Source organism: Pteropus alecto, unplaced genomic scaffold, assembly GCF_000325575.1.
Source record: "Pteropus alecto unplaced genomic scaffold, ASM32557v1 scaffold33, whole genome shotgun sequence".
Lineage (NCBI taxonomy): Eukaryota > Metazoa > Chordata > Mammalia > Chiroptera > Pteropodidae > Pteropus > Pteropus alecto.
Window position 1 is genome coordinate 1,897,192 of NW_006435762.1, and position 13,937 is coordinate 1,911,128.

A 13,937-nucleotide genomic window follows, 5' to 3' on the forward strand; every position below is an offset into this window, starting at 1 on the left:
TAGTTTTTGGCTTGTAATAGCCTAACTCTAATCTTCACAATGGCATTCTCCTTTTGTGAGTGCTTTTGTGTCCAAATTTCTCTTTTATAAGAACACCAGTCATATATCTGAGTAGAGGCCCATCCTATTCCAGTATGACCTCATTTTAACTAATTACGTTGGCAGTGACATGATTTCCAAATAAGGGCACATTCTGAGCCACTAGGGTAAGGACTTCTGAATTTTTGGAGGACCTATTTCAATGCACAGCAAACCCCGAGCAGACAGTGGATTGACAAAAGAAGTTGCTGCCACTTTCCCTTTTTCCTTCTAAGCATAGTTCCAAGGTTATGTGTTTTAATATACCCAGTTGCCACATTTAAGTTTTCTGTTGTGCCTGAATTGTCCCCTGAACCACTATCCTACATGCTGAATGAGAAAGAGTAAGGGCATAGAAGTCAATCCAGGAAAACGAATGTTCCGGAATGAGCAAGTAGAGGCCTACATCAAGAAAAATAGTGTCTCTGAGAGATCTTGGAACTTGGTGGATCTGAGAAAGGACTCAAAACTTGGCAGCCATAGGAAAGATGAACAAGGGATAATATAATTTATCATCCAAATAGGATATCAACAGTGAATAGGAGCCTGTTCATAATTCTGTTCTACTTTAAGGATAACTCTGTCTATGGCTGGCCAGGACATGCATCCCCTTACATGGTGCCATTGTAACCACCACTTTAAATTATCTCTGCTAATAATAGCAAATATTAGCAGATGTTAATAATTCCATTCACCAGAAAATCAAATGGCTTATTTTGTTCTCTAAAAGCAGCTTTCTTAGCAAAGCCTAAGTGAGCATATATTAAATACAATTACCTTGAGCCTGGAGGGCACTTGAAGGATCTTTCATTTGATAAGTCCCTTGGACATCTGTAAGGGGGAGAAAAAAATTATCGAAGGTATATTTCAGAAAGGGAATTGAATTACCGTAAGTAACTCCTCAAAGAGAGAACTAAGGGTGGGTTTTCCCGAATGCAAAGGTGGGGCTTCTTCAGGTTAGAATTCCTATGTGACTATCATCCCTAAAACTCAACGACATGGGGGAAAATAATGAAGGAAAGGCAAGCACTGTTTGCCAAAGATGTGGCCAAGATAATGCCGCTGTCACGATGAAAGTTGTGTGTTATCTACGTGATGTAAAATTATTTCCGATTACCGTGTAATGAAAGGGAAGGAAAACAATGGTGAGCCTTCCCATCAATGCTTGTCCATCATCTCCATGCTGTGTTAGGATGAATATGGGTCCTGGCAGGCCTTCATAGTCCTTGGAGAATATTAACTATAGGCTCCAACGGAGCACATTGAGAAGCAATTTCTCTCCCCCGGAAGCACCAAAGCCTTTTAAGTAGTTCAGGCTTCACTCTTCACATCCACTTGCCAAAAAACAAATGAATTGCCTGATTTGAAAGACATTTGTTTTCCTTTTTTTTTTTTGGCAGTCAGAATGATCCTCTTGTTTTTCCCATAATCAGGCCCTGCAGAACTACATGCCTGTGCACTAACAATGTGGGAAAAAAAAAAAAAAAAAAAGCATGGTTTTTAGGTGACCATTTTTGCCTCAATCTGCTTGCAGACTGTCCCAAGGGGGCCTACGGGGCTGGCTGCTCTTCAGAATGTCAGTGTGTGGAGGAGAACACCCTGGAATGCAACGCCAAAAATGGCAGTTGCACCTGCAAATCTGGTTACCAAGGCAACAGATGCCAGAAAGGTACAATCTGATGATAAATTTTCTTTCTTTTCTAATAACAATGTTCAGCCTTTGTTCAGCACCATATGATCATTAATTATTTAATCCACCAGTGTCCTCAGGAGATGGGGAAGCTTTATTAATCCCCTATTTGCAGGTGAGGAAACTGAGACACAGGGCAATAAAGTTATTTAACCTTGTCATCTCAGCCTCTGCTGTTGGCTGTCTCCTTGCTGGCTTAGAGCAAGGGAAGAAAGATCACATTGCAGAGACTTATCCTAAGAAGATTAAAGCTGGCTAGTCACTTATTTGAGCTGAATGACTCAACCAAGGGGACTGCTAGTTCTGAGAGTTAAAAAATCATTTTTTTTATATCTAAAGACAGATCATTCAAACAAATACAATTTGAAGATTCTAACCCTGGTAAAATTGGAAATTTTAAATATAATTATTAATGTGGTCCTTTTTCAAATTTCTAAATATTATATAAACATTTTTATAAATATATAAATATAAAAGTTTATAGCATAATTCCAATTATAAGTAACATATATAGATATGTATATGTTACTTATTCCACCTTTTCACTGAACCTTGTCATTACCGCCCTACTGAAAATTTTAACTTCTGAGTCTTGTTGACCTTTCCTTTTTTTTCTAAAGTGCACATCATCTTCTAACATACCATATACTCTAATTATTATAATGTCTAATATTTTTGCCTGTCCTTCCTGCTAGAAGCTAAGCCCCATGGAAGAAGGAGATCCATTCATTTTGTTCAGCAAAGTATCCCCAAATCCTAGAATAATCCTGATTTATAGGAGTTGCTCAATAAATACGTTCTTAACATAATAAATGAAAACCTTTCATTTTAGTCTTTACATATTTTTCTCATGTTATGTATTCTGTTTGAATCAAGCACTTGTTACTATCTTATTCAGGAGAAATTATCACAGCATTTTTCTCTTTAGTATATAGCAAGCCTGAACATATAACAAATAAAATTATCATCACTAATAGCAAGTGAACTCTTTGCCATTGCAGTGGTCCAAAGGGCGATCTTGTTTACAATCGGACGATTTGATAGATTTGAAAGGCAGTCGTCATGCTGTGGGGTCTGCTCACAGTGACCGGCTCTGGGTTTGAGGGTTGTCTTTGTCTCTCGTAAGCTACACCCTGCTCCTGGCATTGTCATCTTCAGTGTCTGCAGTGCTTGTTAGAGCTGACTGCAAGGGAGTAAGAGTCATCCAGGTCGTCCCGTGGCTGTGGAACTGGAGTCTGGGCAGAATGTTCATCTAGAAATCATGGAGAGAGGGCTATTTAGGGATTATGACTTTCTAGGTAACGGGGTAAAGAACTTGGGGAAACAGAAGCCTGACATTACATGAATGTATTTTATATGGTATAAGAGCAGGTCTCATGCTAATCTCTAAACCTCCTGCTTTAACTGATTTTGAAGGCTAGGTCAGCCCTTATTTATATCCCCACTAAAGAAGTGATGCCCTGGAAGTCATTGCATGAGGAGACAATACCATATAAACACACCTGACTAAATTTAATTTATTCCGATAACATTTTCTTGAAGCAGCTACTGAATATACTATATTGGAAAATGCTTCTGAGATTCCCACTGTGAAGGAAAATGAGTTGAAAGTATATGTAAATCAGTAAAATAGAGAGGTCACCATAATCTCTGGAAAACATATTATTTTTCAATCAGATAACTTTGTCCAATTCTGATATTTTTGTCTAACCACAAAATGAAATTATGAATCAGAGCGGAGTGGGTGAATGGAATCGCCATGATTGGCAGCTAAAATCAAGGCAAAAAGAGCTCTCCAACAGTTGTGCATGATGAAAATCAGGCCTGTTTTTCTTTTTCTTTTTAAAAAGAGTGAAGTAGCCCAAGTGCTCCTAGAGCCAGACATATTTTTAAAACTCTTGACTCTAGACCTGTGTCTAGATTGCAGATGAATAGTTAATTAAAGACTGCAAATTGTTTCAATGGCACTAATGAACAGTGCTCTCCACAATCAGCCCCAGGACTTATTTAGCCCATCAGCAATGACTTTTAAGAGCAAAAGAGCTGGTTTTTACACTAATCTGTGAAATATCAAAAAAGAGAAAGAGTGGGGGTGGAAACAGCCAATGTTTTTGTTTTGATTGGTTAGTAGCCTAGGGTATTTTGGACCCCAGCTGCAGGCAAACCTCTGAATGGGGAGGTCGCTGGCCCAGCAAGCTCCTTGAGTTTATCTGAGGAAGCCTATTCAACCCTTGTGTCATCATAATAAGGACAGATTTTTTTGTTTGTTTGTTAGTTCCACTTTGGATGAACACATTTTGAACTCTGTTGGGTGTCTGTCTATAAGCAGGTTAATTGACATGAAAGGTGCTGAGTATTTAGTATTACAGCATGAGTTTGCTGTAATGCCTGAGAGCACCAGTTTTAGAGGCCAGAAGATCTGGGTTCGAATCCTGACTTTGTTCTTATTAGCTGTGTGATCCAGAGTAAGTCACTTAACCTCTCCAATCCTCAGTTTCTTAAGTAAAATGGAGATAATGTTGCTTATGTCGTATAGTAATTTTTATGAAAATGTGAGCTAATTTATGTAAAGCTCTTGGCACAGAGTAAGTGATCAACAGATAATAGCCAAGAATGGTACAGACATCCTAGAAAATTTAGTAATTCTGTTATTCATCGAAACTGCCCAGGACAAGAAGATACTTCTAAGCTCAAATTGGTTCTATGTTACTTTTTGCAATTGTCGTAGATTTAGGAAAGTTTCACTGTTTTCTCTGTGTTAAAAGAATACTTGCGACCGGATTTCTAATTCCAGTGGTTTCCATGGTAGGACATATGCTGAAACCTCTAACTGAGCCCTCAGTGGTCCCTGCAGCATCAGCTATGCTTTTCCAGTTCAAAGGGCATTCAACAAAGCAGCCCACATTTCCTCTTTCTCCACTTTGTACATCATGTGGTCTTATAAAATACACAAATTACAAACCTCTCGGGTGATTATTCTGGCTTACAAAAGAAGCAAAGACTAGAAGAACAGAATTCAAGCAACCATTTGGGGACAGCTTCCCAAGCACCGTGCCTCCTAAGCTTCCTTTACGAATTACATCTCATTTTCAGGTTTTGTTGTGTGCAACTGCCTCCAAAGGCATATATCTAAATTGCTTCCATTGTTACTGCCTGAAAAACCACATTTTCAGCAAAAAGCCAACCTCTGTATCTGTATTTCCAAAGTGACAGGATATAGCATTATGTTGATTTCTTCAGGGAATATTTTTGGAAGTACTATAAATCCTTGGAGGCTACTCAAATATTTCTTTCTTTGTAGCTCAGTGGTACACATATGCATTCACACACATAAGCACACACATGCACACTTTCCCAACTCACTTAGGCAACATCAGAAATCTGGGGCCATCTTGCAATTACAAGCTCCTTTCTTTCTCTTTTTTTATTTTACAAGCTTGCCCCGATGGCCTCTGAGGACAAGAGTGCCAGTTCTCCTGTGGCCCCTGTGAGAATGGAGGTCAATGCAACAAAAAAACTGGAAACTGTGACTGTCCTTCTGGTTACACAGGAAAAGCCTGTACCACATGTAAGTCATTAACTTAGACAAGATAACCAATGAAGTCAATAAAGTTGTTAGCTTTATAAATGCTTTTTTTTTTCTAACTGCTCTATGAGACATTATTTTAGGGTACATCTTTCAATTATCTATTGTTGTAAAACAATGATTTATTATTTCTTTTAATCCTGTGGGTTGATGAGATAGTTCTCCTACTGGTCTCACCTGGTGTCACTCATGGCTGCTGTGTCAAAAAGCTTAGCTTCAGAAGCCACACATCATCACTTCTGCCACATTCCATTGGTTAAAGCCAGCTAGATTCAAGAGGAAGAGAAAGAGATTCTACCTCCTAATGAGACGAGTAGCAATATCTCATTGCAAAAGACCTGCAAGCTGGGAGATAGGTTTCAGCCATCTTTGGAACCAATCTACCAAAGTACTTAAAGTCATATTGAAAGGCAGTCTAAAGAATTTGCTTATCATCCTTATCTGAGTGGGAGCAGATTATAGAATGATAAAAAGTTAAAGTGGATCTGCTTCAAAAAGCCAGTAAAACAACTCCCCTGCTATCTCCTTTTCTGCTTGTGATTCTTACCTAACCTCTCTTAACTCTGCTTGGATTACCTTCTCTGCTCTCTCCACAGTGGGTCAGAGCAACTGGAGAACTTGAGGAAAGCTGTGGGCTGGATGGTAATGATGGCATTTTTTTTAAATCATTTAAAAAAAAATTCAATTACAATTGACATACAATATTGCCTTAGTTTCAGGAGTACAGCATAGTGAATAGATGTTTATATAACTCACGAAGTGATCACCCCAGTAAGTCTAGTACCCCTCTGACACCTCGCATAGTTATTACAATATTAGTTTTACATTGCTATTTCAAATGTGTCTAATATATGTCAGCAAAAGTCTGTTGTTTGTGATGGTCTATGATTTTATGAGGTGTGAATAGTAGTCTGAATTAGCTTTCAGTGCTTAGTATTTTGTATAAACCAGCAAGCAAGCAAAACCAGAAACTTAAATGCAAATATAAAATGTAACACCAGGATAGTGTTTAGCACTTAGTTAATCATCTGATCATTTGGGAAATGCATTACTGCCCCTAAGAATAACCCTCAAGCAAAAGTGATAGGACAAGGTCTTTGCCTGAGATTTTTCTGGATGTAACTAGGTAGTTTTTACTTTAGGACTGTCATTCTGGCACTGTTGACAAGCATTTCAAACAGTTATAAAAGTGTGCTGGTGCAGCAGTTGGCTATTCCTAACCTACTTGTTTGCTTTAAAAAAAAAAAAAAAGCTTAAAGGTAAGAATTTACATATTCAAAAGGTAGTTAGTTGCTATTTCCACAGTGAAGTGACATTTTCTTTTGTCTAACTCAACTTTAATGGAATAATTATTAAGCAGATAGTGACAAAGTTTACACTGTTCCAATTGTCAAGGTGACATAAATAGGCTATTGAAAAACAAGTGAAGAGGAAGATAAAGTGATCATTCTTTAAAATATTAATTAAATAATTATGTTACATCTCTCTGGGATTTGAAATCCTAGAATGATTTCAAACCCCAGGAGAATGAATCATGATAGTCCTGAGAGATTTTTGATGAGTGTCCTAATTTTTTGTTGACAACCTGATACATGACATAATGCATTAAACTGAATAGGCAAAAATTTTCCCTGACTCCTAGCCCAGTTCAATGTTTGTGTTATATGGTATTATCTGATTTTACACACAGATACAAACACAATTATATAATCATCATAATAAGATATTTAGTAAAATGAATGGAACCAAAGGATAGGACTCATTAAAAATGCTTCATGCATATACCACAAAGAATGTGTGGCATTTAAAAAAGGGCTTGTGTTTGAAGAGAAGCATACATTTCTCTAAATATCCTTTTATGGTTCTTACAGAATTTTAAAACCCAGTTACTCTGCATAACAAACTGTAAAAAATACTTATAAGATACAAGGTCATATGTTTAAGAGGCAAAAGAGACAAAAAGCTATTTCTAAAGATATTGGCTTTATATAAATTCTAATTTTTAGAAGTTATAAATACAAATACTTGGAGAAAATAATTATTTTTTTAAAGGGTTTTATTTCACTGTGTTAGAAAACTCTGGGTGATATAGGTTGTAGTTCTTTCCATTCTCTAAACAGTGTTGGGAGTGGGCATCGGTGGCTTCGTAGATACCGTCATACCCTCGGTAAGAATTACAATCTCTGAGAAGGGCAGTTTAGCCTTATATATCAGGCATTTTACCAAATAATTTGCGAGTTAGTTCCAGCTTATTCTTTATCCCAGCATTATTTATAATAGTCCATTACAAAATAGAAACAACCTAAATATCCACCAGAGGGAAAATGATTAAACAAATTCTATAACACATCAGTGGACCATTCCGAAATGATTAAGATTCATGTTTTGGAAGAATGTGTAATGTCAGGAGAATTGAAATTGGCATTAAATGATGTGTATAAGGAATGATCCAAATTTGTAAGAACATGTCCCCATGTGTACATGTGGAAAATTGTAGTAGAAAGGACAGCGGTTGTTAAGAGTGGCCATCTCTAAATGGTTGGACTATGGGTGAAAAACTTTTTCCCTTTGTATATTTTGTCTTTCTGATTTTCTTTCTTAACAATCAGGGAGGATAATAAATCATCTCCAGGTCAATCATTGACTAAATATCCAAGTAAGATAGTTGTCTGTTCTTAACATATTGTCAGGTGGACTTAACTGTTCCTAAATAGTGAAGATGTTTTCTTTCAATCTAATTGAACTTTTAATTTAAGACTGTGTTCTTTTGTTTCACATATGTGGATATTGAGCCTTGCTTAGCAGCACCACTAAAATTCTTTTTTTAAAAGCCCTAGAAGAACATTGTACAGGCATACGTTGGCTGGTTCAGTTCCAGACCACCGCAATAAAGCAAAATTCTCAATAAAGCAAATCACACAAATTTTTTTGGTTTCCCAGTGCATATAAAAGTTATATTTACACTGTATTGTAGTCTATTAAGTGTGCAACAGTATTATGTCTAAAAATATATGCATACCTTAATTTAAAAATACTTTATTGTTAAAAAATGTTGATCATCTGAGCCCATTGGAAAATGGCATCATAGATTTGCTTGACACAAGGTTGCACAAACCTTCAATTTGTAAAAAAAAAAAAAAAAAGCATTATCTGCAAGCACAGCAAAGGGAAGAGCAAATAAGGTATGGCTATAATGCTTCCACTGAACTCTTCATTTCCTTCTCTTCAGAAATTCCATTCACTATCCCTCAGTCATTTTGTTATTACTCTTCTGAATTTTGCCATATTTTTAATGAGCATTTACAAAAGAGGCTTCTCCACTACTGAAGGAAAGAAAATAAGAGAGAATGAGGGAGAAGACACTAGAAGGGAGATACTAATTTCAAATACAGTTTATGCTTTAAATATCATATAATCAAACATCATGAAATGATGAATCATAATGAAATGATGATGATTAAACATTATTAAACAATATGAAAACCATGCTGAACATAGGTGTAAACCTTCTGTAGAGGTAATCAGGTAAACGTTTATCAACTGGTTCTCTAAAATATAAAAACCCTGGTTTGTAGCATTTGCCAATTTCCACACTGTAATACTCCCACCATGTTGACTTCAGGCAACCAATGTAATGTCAATTGGCTTGCAAAAATTTCCGAAAATTTAACAATTGGCTTTCTCGAGCTGTTAGTAACAGCTTTGGTATACCGCTAGCTGGCAAATAATATAGTCTGAACACACAAAATGGTTTCTTAATTTTACTTTCTCTTTTGGTATTAAGAAATGGTTACTTTTCAGGTGTTCATTTTATTTTACTGTTTCTAAACAGATAACTGGTTTGACCTTTTCGGTTGAATTAAATTAATCAAGAAATAGTTCCAGCCAACCAAAATTTCTCTATTTAGTCTATTTGTTTTTATTTATTTTTATTTTTCTATTACTTCATATCAGTTGAGTTTATCTACAGTAGCCAAAGTGATATAAAATGAGTCTATTTTATTTTTAAAACGAAAATCAGTTTTTTGACTGAAATGATTCAAAATTCAAAAAACAAAAAATGTTGGATTGCTTTATGTGTAGATACAGCCTCCTCACTACTTTTCTCCAGAATTCATGTGGTTGGAGTATTGGCTTGGATCTAGGTTAACCATTTGTTCCCTTAAACAAGCTCTAGTTGTTTCTCAACTACCTGTAACACACCTAACATAAGTCAGGGCTGGCATTTCCTTTATGACACACCATTGTCAAAAAGAAATCCGTTACATAAGGCAGAAAAAAATGAGTACATGTAAAACAAAATTAAATAAAAATCTATTAGAACAATTAAAAGTTCTAACTATCTTCAAATTCGAAGAAGTGAGATGCAATAATATGTTTCCAACCTCTCTGAAACAATCCTAAATCTGATTTTTAAAGTTGCTGTAAAATATATTGTATTTAAATAATACATCTTCCCTCCTTTCCAGCAGTGAGATGCATATCCCTTACCAATCTGGCTCTCAGCAGGCAGTCCAGCCTGATGAAGTATCAGCAAAATGTCAGCTCCCACTGAGAAGCGCAACAGAGAGGCGACACTGAAAAAGTGACAGGTCTTTCAAAAAGCTATTGTGAAAATCCAGTTTTAAATAGGGATATGGTTGAGGACTGATAGGTATGTCATTATCAATGAGTTCATATCTTCATCGTCTGTGGGGACAGAAGGGTGGCATGGTACAGTGACATAAAGGCACTAAGTTAGGGAGTTGTGCATCTGGTCTTCAGGATATTTCTCTTCTTCGGTTTTCAAAAAGGTAATATTCAAATTAGCTGTCATTTTCAGCACATACCCATTGAAGGGGGCCCACGACCTACTCTTTCCTCTATTCTTATCACATTCTATAATAGCTCAGTTAAATTTTTAAAAATAAAGTCGAAGCCAATGCTAGCATTACTTTATAACCCTCAATGACCCGCTAATGCTTTAATTCCATGAATAGTTTTAGATACTAAAGGCCCATCATCTGTAGGTCCCTAACATCATTTTGACTACTCTAACACATATCTCACATACTTTAGTCACTCCCCTGAACACCATGTAATTTTTAAATGTGGTGCTATGGTTTCTTACTCTTCCACTAATAAAATTTTTCTCTCTCCATTCTTATTGCCTATTAAAATTCTTCAGGGATTTTTATTTTCCAGTATATATAAACTAACAAAAATACTAAGTCCCTTCCTTCCATAGCCCCACCTATCATATTGTATTATAATTGCCTGTTTGTACATGATTAAAGCTATCATTTTTTTTATTCCTCAGATCTTGATATCTAAAGGATGCTCATTAAAAATATGCTAAAGTCAATTAAAGAACATTCCCGACAATTTAGTAAAGAAGTTTGGGACCAAATTTTCATAGAAATAGTCCACCAAGTGAAAAAAAAGATATGAGAAATGCAGAGTTTTATAGTACTGAAAAATCTTCAGTAGCCTACACTGAACTGGATTGAATTGTCAGGCCTTTTAAGATGAGATCAGTGGCAAAACAAGAAGGGAAACTGTAGTTATATGGCCAGCACCACAGCTTCATGGACTCTATTCCATTTTTGAAAGCACTTTTCGGAAGAAGCTTTTCAAAGGTTTAGAAGACTAACAACATCAGACAATGATGTTTTTATGATTTCTTAGCTTCTTTTCAAGATTTTAGATTTATTTATTTCTGTATTCACCTCCAATGTATGCAGTCTTTTCTTTTAAATATAGCAGAGACACCTTAGAAAAGGGAATAAATATCTCTGGCTCTTAGTTTTTATAACTAAAAGGAAGGGGTTCAACTAGGTAGTACATAATATGTAATATTTATATAATATATACAATTCAATGTGTAGTAAATAACACAATGTAGCCATGTGCTATATAATGCTAATATATTATTCAAAATGATTGAATGCCTATTCTGTACATTGTGCTGTGCTTTTTATCAATTCACTCGTCTAATCCTCAGAACAACCAATTGAGTTGGGTTTTCTCCATTTTATGAATGAAGACACTGAATCAAGGGAGAATTAGTAACTTGCAAGGTAATTTGTATGTAATTAGCAACTGAAGACTAGATAATCAGTAAAGTTTATACAAACACCACATATCTAAAAAGAAGACGATGGTTGTTAATATTAAATATCATAGCTACCTGGTATAAAATTTAAAGAAAACAGAGAACATTAAGAGTCCATCGAAAAAATCGAATAGTCAAAAAGTTTGATTAAGATTGTTCTCTTTTTGGCCCACATCGTAGATTTCAAAAAGAGTGACTGATACAGCCAAGAATATTGTTGAAATGTCAAGTGCCATAGCAGCCCCTGCTCAATTTAATAATGGAGGGAGGGTGCTTTTTCTTTGACTGTATGCAGCTTGTCCAACCTATTTCCACAGACTAAGCTGCCTGCTGCACCACATCAGTAATAGTAATTCTCAGAAGGACCTTGATACTAGCCACTGTATCTGCCTGTCCAGCTGCACAGAGCCTGACGACAGATAAGTGACAACCAGAAGAATTTTTTTTTCACATTCCTCAGATGCTGAGTGGTCTCAGTCATTTTTGTTTTTATAGGGCTGCCCAATCTTAACTGTTTTAAATTCTCTTTATATGTCAGTACATATAGCTGGCTAGCTGCCTATAGCAATCTGTGATTACTCTTGCTGCTTGCTTCCAGAGCCCTGAATTGAATATCTGGCAGAGCACAAAATAAATTCTTATTTCTACAAAATGAGTCATCAAAAAGTTCTACTCGTCTAATACATATACTGTATACACACACACATCCTTTGTTTATTATTCGTTAGGCACATGTTATTTTGAAATTTTTATTTACTTATGACTGAATACTTATTTTTATTCATTTGACACATATTCATTCTAATACTGTAATTCTTCAATATTTAAATATAAGAACCAATATGACATGCAGAACACTTTATTTTCTAATTTGCTTTTTGATATGCCTATGTCCAGATATCATTGTTTCTTTTACAAGCAAAGATATTATAAGTCCTGACCACCTATCATACACTACTTAGGCTGTTACATTAGGTAAGTACTTATGTTTGCCTAAGTGTCCTTATCCGTAAAATGGGGCTAAAAAAGGACTTATCTCATCAGATTCTTATGATGATTAAATAGATTAATACATAGTATACCTTAGGAAGATCCATATGGTGTAGATTGTCCTGAGAATTTGCATAGTGCTTTGAAGGTGATAAAGGTCTCAGGTCACAATACTCATTAAATTTTAATTTTGTTGAGTCTTCTGTGTACATATCATTTATTAAGTGCTATAGAGAATGCTAAAAAAGGTAAAATGTCTTCTTGCCCTCAAGGAAGTCATTCACAATTTAGTGGATGGAAAAAGAGTATAAACCACAGATTTTAATTATATTTTAAAAGAGAATGAAATAATAGATGTGTGATAAGAAATTGTGATTTCCCATTTGGAGGAATCCCTGGAGGCTTCACTGAAGAGGTAGATTATCAACTGAACCTTAAAGAATAAGTAAAATTTGAATGGTGGGCTTGTATGACGTTCATGCCAGGCAGGGTGACTAATGTGAGAAATGAATGGCCTAATTCTGTGAAATGATACACTTGTATTTTGTGCATATCTCTGGAGTATGACTGGATTTAGGTTTGGATGTGATGGGAGATGAAGGTAAAAGGAATAGCGTAAGGGTCAAATGGTGAAAAGCTTTGGGTGCCACATTAGAGAATGTGGCCTTTCTTTTGGAAGTAATAGGAGGATCTAAAAGTTTTTGAGGAGTAAATGATTGTGATCTCAGCCATGATGTGTAGATTGTCATCACATCTCTGCTCTGCTCAGCCTCACTGTCTATTCATTTTTCTCTGCTACTGGATGAGGTCCCAGAAAGATAACATGACTTTTGCAGTCACTCTCAATTTTTATTGTGTAATTCAGTTAAAAAGCATAGCTCTATCTTACCAAACTTTTAATTTCCAATCAATTTAAAGCTGGTTCCCTTGCCTAGCCCATCTCAAAAGTGGGGACTTCACTCTATCCTCACCCTGCTCTTGTCCCTTGACCTTTTATTCTTAGATCCCTTTCCAAGTTGACCTCTATGGGGCTAGCACGTAGCCTGTGAGAAAGGTGCTCCTGTACTTTGCCATTGGTGGAAATTCCGTTCTCTAGTCTTACCTTCAGATATGGGTCTGATACTAGCTCCTGAGTCTCTCAATTTCCAGAAGGCACAAAGTAAGCTCTCAAAGTGGCTCACTCGACCCTCTGTACTTGGCTTAAGGTGAAGGAAAGCACTCATAGAGAGAGGAGTAGGGAGGCAGCAGTCCCTGACAATTCTAAAGATGGTATCTAGGACGATAATGAATTGCTGTTACCTTGCACCAGACTGCCTGACCTCCTATTCTGGCTTCTCCACTTAGGTTCTCTGTTATATTAGGGAAGTTCTTAATTGGCTTTAGTTTCGTCATCTGTAATATGGGGCTAATGAAGGACTTACTTCATCAAATTCTTATGACGATTAAATAGGTTCATACACATTACACCTTTGGAAAGGCATTTAGTACATACTTATACT

General features: G+C 36.1%; 1 protein-coding gene across 1 annotated transcript in view; it reads left to right on the forward strand.

Moving 5' to 3' along the window:
- Positions 1 to 13,937, forward strand: part of LOC102893490 (EGF-like and EMI domain-containing protein 1) — a 133,723-nt gene that overhangs the window by 68,987 nt on the left and 50,799 nt on the right. Inside the window, exons 11-13 of the mRNA XM_025046066.1 lie at positions 1,613 to 1,747; positions 3,311 to 3,378; positions 5,205 to 5,336. Of these exons, the coding sequence (XP_024901834.1) occupies positions 1,613 to 1,747; positions 3,311 to 3,378; positions 5,205 to 5,336 (335 nt within the window). The remainder of the gene's footprint in view (positions 1 to 1,612; positions 1,748 to 3,310; positions 3,379 to 5,204; positions 5,337 to 13,937) is intronic.